A 20,000-nucleotide genomic window follows, 5' to 3' on the forward strand; every position below is an offset into this window, starting at 1 on the left:
GAATTTTTCAAACGGAAAGGCTTTAAAGATTGTTCTCAATGATCGTGTTTATTTTATATTTTGTTGTTGTTGTGGGAATCAGCTTTTTTTCTGAGATATAAGGGCTTACAAACGGAGTTGTCTTATTTTACAATCTTATTCAAATTATTTATGTAAGGTGAAATTAACTCAAATAAAGAATAAATCAATCTAATGATAACTCAATGCACGAGCAAATCAATTACAACATAATGTCATAAACAAGTCGCGTAAGGCGAAAATACTATATTTAGTCAAGCTGTGGAACTCACAGAATGAAACTGAACGCACTGCATTTTTTAACAATGACTGTAGTCCGCCGCTCGTGCAAAACGCAGTGAAACTGACGAGCCTGTTTAGCACGGTAGTGGTTTCGCTGTGCTGCATAGCACGCTTTACTGCACCTCTGTTCGTTTGAACTTTCTGAGCGTGTTTTTAATCCAAACATATCATATCTATATGTTTTTGGAATCAGGAACCGACAAGGAAAAACATGGAATTGTTTTTAAATCGATTTCGGAAATTTAATTTTAATCATAATTTTTATATTTTTAATTTTCAGATCTTGTTTTTAATCCAAATATAACATATTTATATGTTTTTGGAATAAAAAAAATGATGAAGAATAAGATGAACGTAGTTTTGGATTGTTTAAAACAAAAAACATTTTAATTACAATTATCAGATTTTTAATGACCAAAGTCATTAATTATTTTGTAAGCCTCCAAGCTGAAATGCAATACCAAAGTACGGCCTTCGTCGAAGATTGCTTTGCCAAAATTTCAATCAAATTGATTGAAAAATGAGGGTGTGACAGTGCCGCCTCAACTTTTACAAAAAGCCGGATATGACGTCATCAAAGAAATGTATCGAAAAAAACAACATCTGGGGATATCATACCCCGGAACTCTCATGTAAAATTTCATAAAGATCGGTTCAGTAGTTTACTCTGAATCGCTCTACACACACACACGCCCAGACACACACACACACACACACACACACACACACACACACACACACACACACACACACACACACACACCACGACCCTCGTCTCGATTCCCCCTCTATGTTAAAACATTCAGTCAAAACTTGACTAAATGTAATAAATACATGAAGAAAAAAAAGAATTAATAAGGAGGTAAAGAAAGAAATCAGTCAACAAGTTGCCTGCAGAATGAAAAAACTTCAAAATTATTCCTTTTTACATTTATTTAATGTATTTTGTATCCATTTTTTTTTGTCTTCTTCTAAATGATCTTGTCTTTTTAGCGCTACAGTGCAGTCAGATGGACGGGGGCTATTCCTTGCAGGCAGGCCACTGTGTCAGACCCTTCAACGTTACAATATCGTCCGACGATGCTGAGCAAACGTGCGTCCAACATGGCGGTGGACATCTCATACACCTGAAGACGGCAGAGGAACTTCAGCTCCTGGAGTGCATCACTGAGAAAATGGGTCAGTAGCACAGTTGTTTGCTGTTCACTTGACTGTTTTAACGCCAGCTTTTGCAGCTAGAAGTCGCTCAGAAGTTGACGAGGTCAAAGTTGGTCTTGGGAACACTCCCAGCGATTTTCAAACGTTTTTAGTCCGACTTAGGAACTACTCGAAAACTAACCTGAGCGCTTTTTAACTTTTTCGTTTACGATGTTGTAATCCCTTGTTGTGAACATAGAAAACTGATTTCCAAAATCTAAAAACGTCCACACGTGCGTGTCAATTTGTATATATCTGTGAGAGTGTCTGGCTGTCTGCCCGACTGTGTCTGTGTGTGCATCTCTGTGACTTTGTTCCAGGCTGGGAGAACAAGAACATCTGGGTGGGAGCAAACGACAAGCAAGTGGAGTGGGAGTTCCGCTGGTCAGATGGAACCCTTCTGTCTGCAAACAGTGCGGTCTCCTGGAGAAGAGGTCAGCCCAACGACCCTCCTGGTCAGGAAAAGTGTGTCAGTGTTCATCCGGACAAAAACCTTACGGACAAACCCTGCGATGACTCCGTTCGCATTCTGCCGGTCTTTGTCTGTCAGATTGACATGTAATCCCCGATTTCAAGAATTGTTGCTCGAGAAACTGCATGTAGTTTGCGATGGTAACGGGAGCCTCGTGCCAACCTGTCTGTCTTATTCAAATATAACCCTGATTCCAGCTTTACATCAAACATTAACAGCTATTGTGTTTTCAGCATAGAAATACGGCCCGATATTTTGACAAGACAAGAATAATGCTGACGAGTCGAAGACAAGTCGCAATGTGCATGCCGATGTGGCATGCATTCACCTATTTTTTGTTGTGAATACTTTTTGTTTCAGCCCTTTTACGGTGTAAAGCAAGTAAACCGTGTTTTTATCATGGCATCTTGTTGTGACCTGTTTTTGTGGAGCGTTATTTAACTATCTTTACGCGTGAGACTCACGTGCTCTTTTCCGTGTCCTGGTTTTGGTGTGAGCGTTGCAAAACTGCGTCGTAAGCTTTAGAATACGTGTGACTCACGTGTTTCTAGTTTTCCGTCAGCTAGTTCCCTGCTATTTTTGTGTAAAATAGACTGTTCCTTGGAAGAAGCATGCACGAAGTACGTGATCAGTTACTGATTGGTTGTAAATAATAGTCTCACCCAACCCTGTTTTATGGAATGTTGTTGGTTGGTCAATATGGTGACCTTTTACCTTTAAAATGAACTATTCCATGTTAGGTTTTTGTTTTCTATAAATATTACTGTTTGACTTCCTCTCATCAGTCGATCTGAGGGTTTTTATGGAAGTGTTTGGATTTTCGTTCTGTAACATACCAAGGTTAACAAGTAAACCAATGAAGTGTTTCTTGTGATGTTTTTAACGTCCACGTAGAGACAGTTTTATCTCAAGTGTGAATTGTTTTGTGCCCTTCGTTTTAGAGGCTACACGTTTTTGGTACTCTGGTCAACCCACACAGCGCATAAGGTAATTTTGTTGTCACTTGTTTGTGTTGTATTTTGGTCGCCATTTTGTAATGAACCCCCCGCGGGTTCGGGGGAGTCCCATATTGGTTGGGACGAGAAAGAATTTACCCGATGCTCCCCAGCATGTCGTAAGAGGCGACTAACGGATTCTGTTTCTCCTTTTACCCTTGTTACGTGTTTCTTGTATAGAATATGGTCAATGTTTGTAAAGATTTTAGTCAAGCAGTATGTAAGAAATGTTAAGTCCTTTGTACTGGAAACTTGCATTCTCCCAGTAAGGTCATATATTGTACTACGTTGCAAGCCCCTGGAGCAATTTTTTGATTAGTGCTTTTGTGAACAAGAAACAATTAACAAGTGGCTCTATCCCATTCCCCCCCCCCCCCCCTCCCCCTTTCCCCGTCGCGATATAATCTTGAACGGTTGAAAACGACGTTAAACACCAAATAAAGAAATAAATACATTTTGTAATGACTTTGTGAGTTGTTTATGTATAACGTGAGTTGGAAGTCTGACATGTTGTAGTGTTTCTTTATTGTGTGTTCAACTATTCTAGTTTTGTGAAACGTACAGCAATGATTTGTAGACGCTAGAAAGTCGCTAATGTTTATAATGATAACTTGTGTTTTCTGTGATTAACGAAGTTCGAAGTGAAACATTTTCTCTGACTTATCCTAGCCTTACGTTAAAGGAATTTAGGCAAAGGAGCTTGCGGTCTGTGGTGATCGTTTGTAAACGAGCTTATTTTTAATAACGCTATTGGGGGAAATTGGATGAGGAAATATCTTGGTTTGTGACTTTGATTAACGCAGGAACGTTGTCGTTTAGAGACTTTTTAATATGACAGTTTGCTATTGTATTCCTGGCCTGATGAGTCAACGTTTTGTATTTTCCTTAAAGTAGCCATTTTGGATTTAAACGTATTTATGCTAAGTTTCTTGAGTATTTTTAGTGTTTATTGTATTGTTTAACGTAAGGAACGTAATCCTTTCTTACTGTTAAAGGATTAACCAACGAGTGTTTGGTATTGTAACTTTCTTGTCTGTTTGTCTTCGCCTGTTTTGTGATTGTTTATTTTTTTCCGTTTTTGTTTCTTGTGTTTTGTTTATGCATTTTCGATACCTTTGCCATGTCTAATAATTTGTTTTCTTTTCTCTTTTTCTTTCTGTTTAGTTTTTTACCGCAACTGTATCATAATATGTATTACTGATATCTAGTAATCAGATGTAGAGTAATATTAATAAACCAGTATTTTTGCGCGTTATCGCTTGTAACCTGTGTTTGTCATTTCGTATGAACAATTTGTAGTACCAGCCTCGCACACGAAGGCGCGCACACGCAATATACTCGTTCGAGTCCAAATATCTGGCCCGATTGCTACGCTGAAAACACAATAGCGTTTATGTTGTTTTTCTGACCTGAAATTCTGTGTTGAAAATATGTTTTTGTCAGTGACAGTTCCCCATATGCGTCATGCTGGCTGTCAGTTGCAGACGACGCGTACCACTTGCGCATGTACTGACAGAAATTACCGAACATTGAAAAAGTCACAAACTCATGACGTCATTGTGACCTCGACAAATACCGCCTGACGTTAAATACGTAAATGTTACACCAATCTCGTGACGTAAGCATTTTTGCGCACAGCCCCCTTTTGACGTTGTGTACGCTTGGAAGGGGGCTGGGCCGCTATTGCGCGGGTCCGCTATTGCGCGGGGCCGCTATTGCGCGAATCTAACCCTAACCCTAACCCTAACCCTAACCCTAACCCTAAAGATTCGCGCAATAGCGGCCCGCGCAATAGCGGGCCGACCCCCTTGGAAGAGGATGTTGGACGTTGAGTTTTGGTTATCTTCTCGCCCACATGTTGTCGAATTGAAGAAATCTGCAGTAGAATAATGCTGCCCTACATTCTTCATCGCTAGAGAAAGATATATTGCAGTTGAGCTATTCCCCGTCTCTTTTTCTTGAATATTTCTCTTCTTCTTCGTTCATGGACTAAAACTCCCACGTTCACTCATGTGTTTGCACGTGTGGTTTTTTTTTACGTGTATGACCCTTTTTACACCGCCATGCAGGCAGCCATACACCGCTTTCGGGGGAAGCATACTGGGTATTTTCGTGTTTCTATAATTCACCGAACTCTGACATGGATTACAGGATCTTTTCCGTGCGCACCTGGTCTTGTGCTTGCGTGTACACACGAAGGGGGATAAGGCACTAGCAGGTCTGCGCATAAGTTGATCTGGTAGATTAGAAAAATCTCCACCCTTAACCCACCAGGCGGCCGCGACCAAGATTTGAACTCACGACATTCCGATTAGGAGGCCGATGTCTTATCCACTACGCCACTGCGCCCGTCTTTCGCTTGAATGAAAAACTGGCCAGGAGTAGGAGTAATATATTTCATACGAAACGAATTTATTCTCAAAATATTTTGTCTGACGTCCATTTTGATACAAAGTGTTGCTTGAAAAATAAATAGGGTTTCAAGATAACCTTGAACGGTTGAAAACGACGTTAAACACCAAATAAAGAAAGAAAGAAAGGGTTTCAAGAGCAAAGTGCACCTAGTCCATAAACAAAAAAATGAAGTTATTGTCTTTAAAACAAATTGCGGCGGACTGCGAACTTCGCCCTTCAGACCCGATTAAAGTTTTAGCTTTGTTAGGAACGCAGAAGTCTTTAATGTAGGGAAGACCAATCGCTACATTACACTTTTCTGTTTTTACAAAACATAGAACACTTTTTAACAAAGACTAAAAACTCGATCCAATACTCTTCTCTCTGAATTGTACAAAACTGACATCCAAAACAAGAGTAGTGGCCAGTATGTTTACAAAGTTACAAAAGACGAGAAAAAAAAACCGGTCCTGCATAGCCAAATAAGTTGAAGGGACATTAAAAAAAAAGATACCATCGGAAGAGAAAGAAAGTCCGTTTGCATTTGCTGTTGTTCTTATCAATAATCACCCGGCTGTGTGTTGTTCTGCCGAGAAACTTTGGTGTTATTTGTCCCTAACCACCCCTCCACCCTGTGTGTGTGTGTGTGTGTGTGTGTGTGTGTGTGTGCGCAGTATGTGTGTGTGTGTGTGTGTGTGTGTGTGTGTGTGTGTGTGTGTGTGTGTGTGCGCGCAGTATGTGTGTGTGTGTGTGTATGTGTGTGTGTTTGTGTGTGTTGGGGGGATGTGTGTGTGTATGGGTGGGTGTGTGTGTGTGTGCGTGCGTGTGTGACGGTGTGTGTGTGTGTGCGTGCGTGCGTGCGAGCGTGTGTGTGTGTGTGTGTGTGTGTGTGTGTGTGTGTGTGTGTAGTCTTTTGCTCACGTTCACAATTATTCTCTGAATAATTATGTTCCAAGGACAGGTTGGAAGATTAGGCTAAGCCTAAAACCCTTATCCTTATGTAATAAAGTTCTGAGTTCTCTCTCTCTCTCTCTCTCTCTCTCTCTCTCTCTCTCTCTCTCTCTCTCTCTCTCTCTCTCTCTCTCTCTCTCTCTCTCTTTCAGACTCTGTGTGTGTGTGTGTGTGTGTGTGTGTGTGTGTGTGTGCGTGCGTGCGTGCGAGCGTGTGTGTGTGTTTGTGTGTGTGAAAGAGTGAGAGAGAAAGACAGAGAGAGTGATGAAGACAGAGAGAGATATAGACAGAGAGAGTAAGAAAGAGTGACCTTTATTACCAACATTTGATAGTTCGTTGCCGACACACACACATATACACACAAACACACACACACACACACACACACACACACGTACACACACACACGTACACACACACACAAACACACACACACATACACAAACACACACACACACGTACACACACACACGTACACACACACACACACACACAAACTGCGATACGATACATGTTTAGCACTCACTGGCACTAATACACGAAAACATCTTGGTATTTTAGAATAAAGCTTTTTTTAATATTTAGATCAAGGCAAACCTCCGTTTTCTGTTCTTTTCTTTGCGGCATCAGCTTGGGCAAATCACTTTATTTATTTGTTCACCGTGCCGTTAAAACTCAATAATAAAATGCCAAAAATAACAACTACAAAAAGCAACAACAAAGTAAAAATTATGTGTTCGCCTCTATGGCAATCTGGCAAATAATCGCTATCCGAATTCATCAAACCCAAGCTTACATATCAATCTGGCAAATGATCGCAATCCGAATTCATTGAACCAAAGCTTACATATCAATCTGGCAAATGATCGCAATCTGAATTCATTGAACTAAAGCTTACATATCAATCTGACAGACTAAAACAAACTATTGCAAAAGATCGCAATCCGAATTCATCGAATTCATGAAACCCAAGCTTACATAATTATCAATCTGGCAAACGATCGCAATCCGAATTCATCTAACTCAAGCTTACATATCAATCTGGCAAAAGATCGCAATCCGAATTCATTGAACCAAAGCTTACATGTCAATCTGACAGACAAAGAGACACATGACAGCCGGCGATTGATCACAGGGCATGTCAAAAAGCCCTTTCACCGTGCCGGGAGAAAGATTGACGCAGTCCTCCTGGCCGAAGTCTTCTGCATAATTATTGGGTTCACCCGACGCCCATGGTACCGCGCTGTTCGCATCCAAAAGGCTGCCGTCTGACCAGCGGAACTCCCCCTCCACTTGCTTGTCGTCTGCTCCCACCCATATCCAATCGTTCCAGCCTGAGGAAAAAAATAGTAATACAGTCGAACCTGCCCTTGCGACCCGCTCTCCAACGCCACCACCTGCCCCCAGCGACCCGCTCTCCAACGCCACCACCTGCCCTTGCGACCCGCTCTCCAACGCCACCACCTGCCCTTGCGACCCGCTCTCCAACGCCACCACCTGCCCTTGCGACCCGCTCTCCAACGCCACCACCTGCCCTTGCGACCCGCTCTCCAACGCCACCACCTGCCCCCAGCGACCCGCTCTCCAACGTCACCACCTGCCCCCAGCGACCCGCTCTCCAACGCCACCACCTGCCCCCAGCGACCCGCTCTCCAACGCCACCACCTGCCCCCAGCGACCCGCTCTCCAACGCCACCACCTGCCCCCAGCGACCCGCTCTCCAACGTCACCACCTGCCCCCAGCGACCCGCTCTCCAACGCCACCACCTGCCCCCAGCGACCCGCTCTCCAACGCCACCACCTGCCCCCAGCGACCCGCTCTCCAACGCCACCACCTGCCCCCAGCGACCCGCTCTCCAACGTCACCACCTGCCCCCAGCGACCCGCTCTCCAACGCCACCACCTGCCCTTGCGACCCGCTCTCCAACGCCACCACCTGCCCTTGCGACCCGCTCTCCAACGCCACCACCTGCCCTTGCGACCCGCTGTCCAACGCCACCACCTGCCCCCAGCGACTCGCTCTCCAACGCCACCACCTGCCCTTGCGACCCGCTCTCCAACGCCACCACCTGCCCTTGCGACCCGCTGTCCAACGCCACCACCTGCCCCCAGCGACCCGCTGTCCAACGCCACCACCTGCCCCCAGCGACCACTTCGAAGGATCCCAGACAAGTTTGTCTTCAATAGAATTTCTTTCCATTGCTACCACTTTCGGTCGGTCCTTTGGTTTAAACAGTGTTTATTCAACAATTCATGGATAACTCAACATAATACATCTTAAAGCCATATGTACTCGATGACTATGCACGCTAATTGCTTTACCAACAGCTGGAGACATGCTAAATTAAGTTCCCTGCAAAATATTGTGGTCTAGGACCCCTTCAATGTTGAGATATTTGAATTTTTATTTTGATCTAGATCGTCCTATTTATAGATTTGCCAACAGAGGTAGCGTTGACGCAAGGGAAATAACTCCGCGTCTTTGTTGACATCCTCACTTTTTCAGAGGCTAGAACAAGCTGTAATGCATGTATATGGTCCGCGCATTGCGACATATCGTCATTATATGGCCTTATGATGCATTTGACATCGATTGTGGGCAAACTACACATCGTAAACACGGGAGCGAGTTAGTAAGCCTTTAAGGAACAACAACAAGCTCAAGCTTATGGTGATCTATGGTCGGTCCTTTGGTCTAAACAGTGTTTATTCAACAATTCATAGATAATTCAACATAATACATATTAAGGATCAACAACAAGCTCACGCTTATGGTGATCTATGGTCGGTCCTTTGGTTTAAACAAGATTTTATTTCGAGAACATGGGGTTGCATATATACACTTTGTGGTGGTACAACCCGTTCGAGGGGTTTCCGTCTGTGATCTATAAGCAAAAAATCTGCCACGTTCTGTGAACATTTTTCATCCAGCATATTATGATATAAAGTTAATTTATGTCTTTCTCGTCTTACATTTAAACTACAGAAACCAGATTCTTCGAATAATTTCTGGTGACTCGTTCATTTGACTGCTCCAACAATTACCCTGGTCGGTCCTTGGGGGGGGGGGGGGGGGTCGTTATAGACAGGGTCGACTAAACTACCATATCAGAATTAGCATGAGAAATTGTGTATCAAATTCCAGAAAAGATTGAAAAACAGCTTCTTCTTCTTCTTCGTTCATGGGCTGGGACTCTCACGTTCACTCACGCTTTTGCACGAATGGGTCTTTTCGCGTATGACCTTTATTACCCCGCCGTTCAGGCAGCCATACGCCGCTTTCGGGGGAAAAACACAACTAATTCCTCTGCTTCTTCGTCAAATACTGTTACTGAAGGTAAAAAAAAGTCTTCAGACGTGTCTTAAACTGTTACAGGCACACTTCTTCTCGTGTGAGAGATGCTGTTTCCCCTATAGATCTGTTCAGTCTCTACCATGGAAAAACATTTTCATTCAAACTTCTACAGCCTGGCTGCCATTTGTGCTAACTGCAGCATTAATCCCCAAAAATCCCAATCGGCGTAGAACACAATTGGCCAGTTGACCACAGTGTGCGTTTATATGTGCAAAACAACATGTTACTGACCCATCTCCGCAATGATGCTTTCCAAGAGCTGGAGTTCCCCTGCCGTCTTCAGGTGCATGATATGACCACCGCCATGTTGATTGCACGTCTGATTGGCGTCATCGAATGACATGACGTCATTGAAGGCTCTGACACAGAGACCCGCTTGCAGGGAGAAGCTCTCGCCAGCTTGACTGCACAGCGCTGAGAAAAAAATGTAAACGGAGTAGCTAGTTGGTTGGTTGGTTGGTTGGTTGGTTGGTTGGTTGGTTGGTTGGTTGGTTGGTTCGTTCGTTCGTTCGTTCGTTCGTTCGTTCGTTCGTTAGTAGTTAGTTGGTTGGTTGGTTGGTTGACAAGTTTGTTTGTTTGTTTGTTAAATAGCTAGTTAGTTAGTTAGGGGAATGTTGCCTGATATTTACACCTTCCTAATATGGACCACCTTCTGTTCTTACAAACTAAAGGTGCTAGAGCACTCAAAACAAATTTATTTGCTGTATTTACCCTCTCTGGATAACTTTCACATGTCAAAACAATTGCACAAACACAAATCAGTTATTTAGGACGTCCTCTCCGTTTTTCTTGTCCTATGTTCAGCTCACCTTCAGTGCGAACGAAACTCCTCGCGAGAGGTGTGGGCACATGAGAGTCAACCAAACTCATGACGTCATTGTGCCCACGACAAAAACCTTCTGAAGTCACGAAGGTGAAAGTGACGCAAGTCTCGTGACGCAAACATTCCTGTCCACACTCCACTTGTGACATAGTTTGCACAGTGAAGAGGACGTTGGCCGTAAAACTGACGTCATCCGCATTGGCACGAGTAAATGACGTCATTACAAGTTTGGTGTCAGCCAACAGAATGGTTGCAGCAATGATGCACATCGCCAGCGTACAATGATACCCCATGTTTTTCAAGTTTAAAGACAAGCGTGTAGGTAGGTGCAGTATGGCCAGACTCCTTTGCTTAAATGAACACTAAGAATGGTTTCAGAGTGATGCATTTCCAAAAAAAAATTCTGTTCTCAAATAATTGTTCATGTCTATGAATTTAAAAAAAAATATAAAACGTGTAGCTTTAAAAAACTAGAAACTCAATCAAATAAACGTGCACCTTAAAGCCCCAGTCTGTCTCAAATGGTTTACAGAACGATTTAAATCTTCTCACGAAAAAAGCAGTTCTAACCTTATGGAACACACTTGCAATAGCATTTAAAAGCTTGAAATGGCACAGTTCGTTTGAATGGCTATTTAGCTTGCGTAAACCACACACCAGTTTTCGTGGTTTATCTAACCCCTGAGCTATCTGCAATTGCACGTTATTGTGTAACTCTGAATCTGAAATGCAACAAACGACTGCGAGTCACACGAACTTATCGGCGACGGTTGGCTTCAAAGAAGCAAGCGCAATGCAGAAAATTCGTCTGGTAGGGCAAATACGACCTTCCGTGAACTGCTTCCGGGCTCCCTTTTTTTTTTTTAACTTTCAAAACTTCGAATTGTACTGATCTTGTCTTGATGAAAAAATAATTCTTTTATGATTTAAAAATGTTTGTGTAACAAGCTGTCAATTTATTAATTAGACTTTAAAAGTTAGGTCTAGCGCCAAAACGAGGCTTCCGATTTGTCTAAAGGTAAATCCGTTCTGACTGCACGAAATAAATTCTTTGAAAATGTCTCGCTCTCAACGGAAAGGAGCCAGGATGTTCCCGTTTGGTGAGCGTGTTCAAATGGAGGTGTGTCTGTACTGTATGTAGGGGCTCGGGGGGCTCAGTGATCAGAAACGGATGGTTTACGGGAGGCTGAGTGTGCCTTTAAAAGGTGTTAATTACGGTGGGTGTTTTTCCCCAAAGTACATATATCTGCTTGCTTTAGCTGTTTATCATATTGATTGAAGCATGTCTACTGGGACGTGATGATATCGGTCTTTTGATCATTTTCTCTCTCACGCTCTTCCTCTTTGTTCTTATCCAGGGGCGGATCTGGGGGGGGTGCAATGGGTGCAATTGCACCCCCCCCCCCCCCCAGCGGGACAAAAAAAAAAAGAAGAAAAAAAAAAGAAGAAAAATGTATCACCTGAAAATAGCACTTTACACGCTCAGATTGCACCAGATTGCACAATTTTGCTTCCTTTTTAAAAAAAAATTCCGGGGGGGGCATGCCCCCGGACACCCCTAGCATGCTCGGCGCTTCGCGCCATCGGTTCGGCGCTTCGCGCCTTCGCTGATAAGATACAAAAAAACAAAAAAAAAGAACTTTGCACCCCCCCCCTTTCAAAACCCAGATCCGCCCCTGTTATCTGTTTGTATTACCCGCTTGGGCGTGTGTGTGTGTGTGTGTGTGTGTGTGTGTGTGTGCGTGTATGTGTGCGTGTATGTGTGCATGTATGTGTGCTTGTGCGTGTGTGTGCGTGTGTGTGCGTGTGTGTGTTGGTGGGTGGGTGGGTGGGTGTTTGTGTACGTGTGGTTTTCCTTTTGGTTTTGTATGCGGTGTGTGTGTGTATGTGTGTGTGTGTTTGTATGTATGTATGTGTTTTAGTGTGTGTGTGTGTGTGTGTGTGTGTGTGTGTGTGTGCGTGAGCGTGTGTGCGTGAGCGTGTGTGTTTGTGCGTACGTGTGTGCGTGCGTACATGCGTGCGTGCGTACATGCGTGCGTGCATGTGTGCGTGCGTGTGTGTATGTGTGTTTGTGTGTGTGCGTGGGTGCGTGTGCACGTGCGTGCGTGTGTGTGATTGTGTGTATGTGTGTTTGTGTGCGTGTAGTTTTGCTTGTGGTTTTCTTCGTGGTGTGTGTCTGTAGGTGTGTGTGTGTGTGTGTGTGTGTGTGTGTGTGCGTGTGTGTATGTGTGAGTGTGTGTGGTTTTGCTTGTTGTGTTTGTGTGTGATTGTGTGTGGTTGTGTATGCGAGTATGTAACAGTGAGCCAGTTCTTTTAATCACAATAGGTTTAGTGACAATTTATTACAAGAACTCTCTTTCTGGAACAAGCAAAAAAATGTAACATAACAGTGAGATATCTCTCTTAATCACAATAGGTTTAGTGACAATATATTACAAGAACTCTCTTTCTGGAGCAAGCGAACTAAACGTACTCCTCCACCTGACAAACAAACACTGACAGATGCTCTTCGGTACCATCGCAGCGTCTGTCAAAAAGGCCGCTTCTTGAGACGAGGGCAGCGCAGTGCTCCAGTCCATCGTAATTGTCCGGTTGACCAGTCGCCCACAAGTCAGCGCTGACCAAGCTGCCATCTGACCAGCGGAACTCGCCCTCCACTAGCTTGTCGTCTGCTCCCAACCAAATCAACTTGTCGCCCCAGCCTGGAAATTATAATGAAAATGAAAATGACAATGACAATGACAACTCTTTATTTAACGAGGGTAACAGAGTAAGTAGTGATATGCTTTTTTACATCTAACCATCGCCCTAAAGGGGGACTAATCTAAAATGGCGGAATAAACAAGTAAAGAAAACAACTGCTACTTGATTGTGTTTAGGGGCTCCGCTCACATATGTAACTTCAGCAGGACCGACGACGCACTGCAGATTATCCCAGCCCGCTACACGTTGCATGAAAGGAAAACAGGCCAAGTACTCGTCATAATCCCAATGGCGGCATAGGCAGTGCGTCGTCTGTGCCGCTGAAACTGCGCAGGTATATCCTGCCCATTATAGATACACTGAAGTAAGAACACATTATAGACAACCTTAGGCACACCACAAACAGTACAGCCTTGTCCGAAACATATAGGTCCCCCCCCCCCCCCCCCCCTAGCTCGTGTACTTTCCCTCCTTCGTCGCATCTTGTGATGTTCAATACCACTCAACTATGGAATCTACTAGGAATATATTATGAGCCTGTGCCAATAAGTGGTGCTAAAAAATGGGACATACCCGAGAAAAGTGAAATAGATTATTCGATGTTGCAAAGCCTACCACTGGAAAAGGTAGTGTTTCTTGTTTGTGAATCAGGTTGTATGTGGTACTTAAAACGTCTTCTGACTAATCACAGATTAACCGGAGGAGAGTAATATATATATTTTTAAGAAATGACATTTCTCCGAGACCAACTGAAGCAACAAGACGTATTCAATACAAAAATGTTTGTTGAAAGTTTGTTTGTGTTCAGTTCGCCGTGTACATGCACCCGGCAACCATGCGATCAAGTTATCGTCTTAAAACAATGTCCAACTATCTCATTTCCGTATCATACACAAAATATTGAAAATCTGGTCGAACGTCATGATCTGCGGTCGTTGTTTCTTCAGCGCAAACACACACACACACACACACACACACACACACACACACACACACACACACACACACACACACACACACACACATACACATACACACACACGCAAACACACACACCCACACACACACACACACACATACATACGTTAACCGCGAAATCAATGTCGTCGCAGACCTCCAATTCATCACACAAGCAAACGATTATTGGACATTCTTAAATTATTGCAACAGCGAGAACAAACAGACAAGAACCTGGGCCACTTACTTATTCTGGAACTTAGTGTTTAGTCAATCATTCGTCCACAGAATTAATTTCTGTTTTAGCAGCACCCCCTTCCCCCGTCCGCCCAATGCTTGTTTCTGATGCCAAGACCAATAAGGGTCGGTAGATGATAAAGTAGGTATGTTTTTTGTTGGGTTTTTTTTTTTTTTTTGGTGGTGGTAGTTTTGTTAGTTTTTAGTACTGATGTCTTCTTTTTTTTTAACCCAGACCCATGTAGCCTTTTTTTCCGGCCATAATTCGTGCAAGCTGTGTCCGCTGGATGTCACAGAAGAGCAGCTTTCCTTACAAATTCCTCAAAATCGAGTTTAGTCTTCTTTTTTTTTTTTTACTGATTTTGTTGTTGTTGTTGTTGTTGTTGTTGTTGTTGTTGTTGTTGTTGTTGTTGTTGTTGTTGTTGTTGTTGTTGTTTGAAGGGTCAGACATGTTCTTGGTCGGGAGGACAAAAATATGGTTGTTGGGGGAATAGGAAACAAACCTGCTGGAGAGGGTTGTGTGTGATTATTATTCTTTAGTGGCCAAGCTTTCATCCGAGTCAACTGAGTTTTCTTATACCTGCTAAATCGGAAGAACTAAATCGTTGGGCCGTAAACATGGCAGATTTTTCTCCGACGTGGTCTCCGCAACTTCCGACTACTAATGTTGGTGAAAAGTGTGTTGTAAGTTGGCCGTGTGAACAGCGCTTAAAAGCATTGTATCACAACCATACCCCTCATTTCTCTTGCCGGTGAGAGAGAGACAAGAGCTGACTGAGGGAAGCCTTTAGAAATTACCAATATCTTATCAGTTAATTAAAATCTTGAAATACCGAAATAAAATCGGCAACCTTTTTACAGTATCTCCTACCTGACAGTTAAAAGCTAATCTTTTTTTTTTTTTTTTTTTTTTTTTTAAGTGTTGTTTTAACTGGTTTGTGTTTAGAATAAAAAAAAACCGTCGCGATATAACCTTGAACGGTTGAAAACGACGTTAAACACCAAATAAAGAAAGAAAGAAAGAATCAAAAAACGAGAAAGGTAGGTTATTGGAACGGTTGTTATTGACAAAACAATACATTCACAAATATATCGACCCAACGGTCTTTTAAGTGCACAGACAAACAAACAATAACGAAAACTTATCTGGCTGATTTTTTCTTCCGCCTGCCACGAAGCCGCAAGCGAATGAATGATTATATGACGAAATGAGTGACGTAAACAGGGAATGACGTCAGCGTTGAAAAAAATAAATAGAACATGACAGAGAGAGACAGAATGAGAGAGAGAGAGAGAGAGAGAGAGAGAGAGAAAGAGCATGTACGCAACCTACCTTTCTTGTTTTTTTATTCTGAATTTTGGAACGTTGGCAGTCTCTTTGTTTTTGGATTTGGTTTGTGTTTACATAGTGACTAGTTTCTAAGAGACAGGATTTGGACAGACGGGTTTGAAAAATGGCTGACGTGATCACTGTCCCCTGTTTCTTACAGGCGAGAATAGGCGAGATTGGCGAGTGGGGCGAGGAAGTACCGTTTCTTGGGAACATCTCGCCGCGAGTGACGCTTGCTGACGCTAGCTGACGCTAGGTAGCTTTGGGCTTGCTCGCTTGGCGAAAAAACATGGCGGCCGGCCACGCAGCTGCCCATCCGATTGGCTGTCCATGTTTTTTTACCGACCAGTGCAGACAACCTTTTCGGAATCAACCAATGATGTTTAATTCTTGCGTAGCTAGCCATTAAACCGTTTCATACTCATAGACAATCTCGCCTCCTAGCTTCGCGAGCGGCTAGCCGAAAGAATATCTCGCCTGAAAGAAACACGCGTCAGGTTGAAAATATTCCGGTACGATTGTCCTTGACACGTATCAGGGGAAGATATGTTTGGTAGTCAAGACAGAGATGTAGTTTAGTCAATGTTTTCTTCCATGTCAAAAAAAAAGCGATCGATCCACCATGAAGACGACAAATTGATTGTAGCCTAATGCTGCTTAGTGCGTTTGCACAACTTAAAAAACTTGATCTTGGATACTTCATTTAGCTGTAAAACTGCATGTTGGTTCCTTTTTTGCCAAGCAACGTCTTTTTTCTATTTACCTTTTTATTCATATCCTATTAAAATTATTTGAGTCGACAATTGACAATGATGATCAAAGAATACCTTTTCGCTCTGGCGATCGGCCAAGTTACTATATCAGTGGGAGAAGTTTGCCTAATATGGACCACTTTTTGTTTCCTGCTGATAACTAGCTTGTTTTCTTGCAAAGAAGTTTCAATTTGTGTTTGGTAGTCCTTCTCTCTTTTGTTAACAGTTAGGCCTAATTAGAGCGAATTAGCTTTGATACACATTCAGCAAAATTTAATACAGAAAAATTTACAACTAGTCCATATTGGGAGTCTGGCCGCCTAATATGGACCATTGAAGAGGCCTTCACGAATCACTTCAAAATAACATGATACAACTTAGTGTGCAAGTCAGACTAATTCAAATATGCCTTAGGTTTATCTGTTTTGCTTTGACGAGAACCTTATTTGAAAAACAATAGAAAACTAAAGAAACTTGACAAAAACAGAGAGAAGATAAATGAAATTATCAACTTCAACGAAAAGAAGACTATTTGTTATATTTTTGAAAGCTCGAGGGCTAGTTATGAGTTATTTTCAGCAAGCTTCTTAATGAATTAATTAAACCAGCCTTTAGCTTTTTTTTATGTGTTGAAGGTGGTCCATATTAGGGGACATACATATACTTTCAGATTTTGCTATTAGTTTTTGTTTGCATTAAAAACTCAGGGTCAACACTGCTAAAATGTAAAATATACAGTCTAAGCTGTCATACAGGGTGGTCCAAAAAAATGTAGACAGTTTTGCGTGCCTGTCATTTCTGCTACAGGGCTCCCACCTATTCTTTTTCACCTGGAATGTCTCACACAAGCATGAAAGTTTAGTAAGGCACAGTTTTTTCTTCTTTGCAACATCATTTCTGGCATTAGACCTTTTTCACTTAAATTTTGGCGCATGCGCTGTGAAGTTTATTGTCAGATTTACCGGAACTAGGGGGCAAAAGGAAAAATCGACAACGAGGCTTGGTGCAAAGTCAAGTGCGGAGACGACGAGGCAAACTGTTGTGTTTGCAACTGCAAGTGCAACAGTGGAATGAAGAAAAAGAAATACGGTGGACAGAATTTGTCATTGTATGGCTTTCCGATGGGTGCAAGTGCGAAGGCGTAACAGCGAAGGACGCGATGGGTGCAAGCAATCCGACGACAGGGGTTTGTCGTGCCATTGAAAAGTCTGCTCGAGTCACTTCGTGTCTGGCAATGGCACGGCTATCAGCGATGCCAACTACGTTGACTTCGTACCCACCCTTAATCTTGGATTTCCCCCTCCCCACTCATTGATGATAAACTGGACTGGACTGAACACATCCGCGCTTGCTGCAAAAAGGGCAACCAGAGACTCTTCTTCCTCAGAAAACTGAAGAAATTCAGGGTGGACCAAAAAATCATGTCACTGTTCTTTAGGTCAGTAGTACAGAGCGTCACGCTATACAACATCGTATGCTTCCTTGGGAGCGCAAAGAAGACGGATGTTGATCAGCTGGGGAAAATTATCAGAACTGCTGAAAGAATCATCAAAGAAGAACTGCCAAGCATCAACTCCACCTACGAGAAGACAGCCATCAGAAAGCTAAATAAGATCCGGTCAGATTCATCTCACCCTCTCCATCCCGTCCTCGCAGCTCAGACTCCAGCCCGATCACCATCGAGGAGGTTGCGCTCCTTCAAGTGCCGCACTAACAGGTTCCTGCATGGACTCCTACTTGCCCTCTGCTGTCAGGCTACTCAACGCCACGACCTGAAGCAGCCTGTGTGATTTGCCGCCAACTCCGCAGCGATGGGCACTTTGGTGCATGTGTGGGTGCGCGGATGTTGATCCGCTGGTGTGAGTGTGTGTGTGTGTGTATGCCTGTGTCTGTGTGAGCGTGTGTGTGTGTGTGTGTGTGTGTGTGTGTGTGTGTGTGTGTGTGTGTGTGTGTGTGTGCGCGTGTGTGCTTGTGTGTTGTGATCGTGTGACTGTGTGTATGTATGTGTTTGTGTACGTGTGTGTGTGCGGGTGCGTACGAGTTTGTAGAATGCTCTTGGTCTTGATACACGCGCATGTGTTATCTATCCATGACCTTTTAAATCATGCCTGTGTGCCATTATTACCCACTCAATCTGAATATATTTTATTGTTTTAAGTTAAACTGAGATAGAGAGAGATGGCGAGTGAGAGAGAGAGAGTGTGTGTGTGTGTGTGTATGTGTGTGTGTGTGTGTGTGTGTGTGTGTGTGTGTGTGTGTGTGTGTGTGTGTGTGTGTGTGTGTGTGTGTGTGTCTGTGTCTGTGTGTGTCTGTAAGTGTGAGTGCTGCGAGAGACGCTCAGGATGTTTACATGTGTTTTAATGCAATTCTAATTCTAAGTTTACAGCAAATATGAAGCGGGCTAGAGTTATTAGTTTTAAGTGCAATCGTTTAATTCTTAATACATGTGATGTTTTTATGTCTGTGATCGCCTGACACTGTAAGGCAATTTTCCTTGTTTTTATGAGGACAGTAAACATTTTGAGTCTTGAGTCTTGAGTCTCTACCTCTCTCTCTTTCTCTCTCGCATGATACCGTATATACATACACGGATGTTTTTCTGTGTGTGAGTATGTGTGTACGATACCGTGTGTACGTATGCGTTTGTGCGTGTGTGTGCGTGTGTGTGTGTGTGGTGTGTGTGTGTGTGTGTGTGTGTGTGTGTGTGTAATGAAGAGAGAGAGAGAGAGAGAGAGAGAGAGAGAGCGAGCGGTAATTGAATTTGGCTTTTACCGAATGAAAACTATTCCATTTACACAAACAACATGCTTTTAAATGATCCAGTTCTAGCCCTCATTAAATATGCAGACGACATGGCCCTCGTTGGGCGTCTGAAGGACGACGAAACTTTGTCAAAGTATTTTACCCAAGTTGATCTTCTGAATGAATGGTTCAAGTCCAGTTTCTTGCAGTTGAATGTAGGCAAAACAAAAGAAATGATTTTTGGAGGAAAGAGTGATAATTGTGGTCCCCAAAAAGTGAGAATAAGCGACAAGGAAGTTGAACTTGTGGAAACCTTCAAATATCTTGGGGTTTCAATTGACAATAAGCTGACTTTTAGTGATCATGTTCATGCTGTTTATAAGAAAGCTCAGCAGCGACTTTTTCTTCTCAGGAAGCTTAAATATTTTAATGTCAATCAAAGTGTTATGGAACTTGTGTATCGCAGTTTGATTGAAAGCATACTGACTTTTAACATTGTGACATGGTATGGTACCACAAATGTTAAAAACAAAGCTAAACTCCACCGCATTGTTGCGACGGCTAGCAAGCTTGTTGGGCAACCCCAACGACAGCTGACCAGTCTCTACGAAGCTGCCATTAAGCGGAAAGCTCTCAAAATTGTCCGTGATCCGATCCATCCTCTCAACCCCTGTTTCGAAATTCTCCCTTCAGGTAAACGTTATAAGGTCCCTTTGGCACGCAAAAACCAGTTTAAAAAGTCATTCCTGCCTTCTGCAGTCACCATTTTAAATTCTTCTCGCATCACGTAGA

At 43.0% G+C, this 20,000-nt stretch overlaps 2 protein-coding genes across 2 annotated transcripts in view; one reads left to right on the plus strand and one right to left on the minus strand.

Annotated features, from left to right (window-relative positions):
* LOC138965633 (snaclec coagulation factor IX-binding protein subunit A-like) overlaps positions 1 to 2,059 on the plus strand; it is a 9,095-nt gene extending 7,036 nt beyond the window's left edge. Inside the window, exons 2-3 of the mRNA XM_070337809.1 lie at positions 1,294 to 1,479; positions 1,818 to 2,059. Coding sequence (XP_070193910.1) covers positions 1,294 to 1,479; positions 1,818 to 2,059 — 428 coding nt within the window. The remainder of the gene's footprint in view (positions 1 to 1,293; positions 1,480 to 1,817) is intronic.
* Positions 2,060 to 6,900: 4,841 nt separating this feature from the next.
* LOC138963599 (snaclec bothrojaracin subunit beta-like) lies at positions 6,901 to 10,824 on the minus strand. The gene is made up of 3 exons (XM_070335450.1): positions 10,474 to 10,824; positions 9,896 to 10,078; positions 6,901 to 7,643 (listed from the first exon to the last, which is right to left on the minus strand). Exons 1-3 carry the CDS (start codon positions 10,778 to 10,780, stop codon positions 7,390 to 7,392), a joined length of 744 nt encoding a protein of 247 aa, XP_070191551.1. The 5' UTR covers positions 10,781 to 10,824; the 3' UTR covers positions 6,901 to 7,389.
* Between the last annotated feature and the right edge of the window lie 9,176 nt (positions 10,825 to 20,000).

The sequence above is a fragment of the Littorina saxatilis genome, linkage group LG4 (genome assembly GCF_037325665.1).
Source record: "Littorina saxatilis isolate snail1 linkage group LG4, US_GU_Lsax_2.0, whole genome shotgun sequence".
Classification (NCBI taxonomy): domain Eukaryota; kingdom Metazoa; phylum Mollusca; class Gastropoda; order Littorinimorpha; family Littorinidae; genus Littorina; species Littorina saxatilis.

Excerpts from the sequence above, each read along its gene's own strand:
- LOC138963599 (XM_070335450.1), bottom strand. The coding sequence starts at position 10,780 with ATGGGGTATCATTGTACGCTGGCGATGTGCATCATTGCTGCAACCATT. Across the intron at positions 10,079-10,473 it reads GAGTTTCGTTCGCACTGAAG|CGCTGTGCAGTCAAGCTGGC; the intron begins GTGAGCTGAACA and ends TTTTTTTCTCAG. Across the intron at positions 7,644-9,895 it reads AAGCATCATTGCGGAGATGG|GCTGGAACGATTGGATATGG; the intron begins GTCAGTAACATG and ends TTTTTTCCTCAG.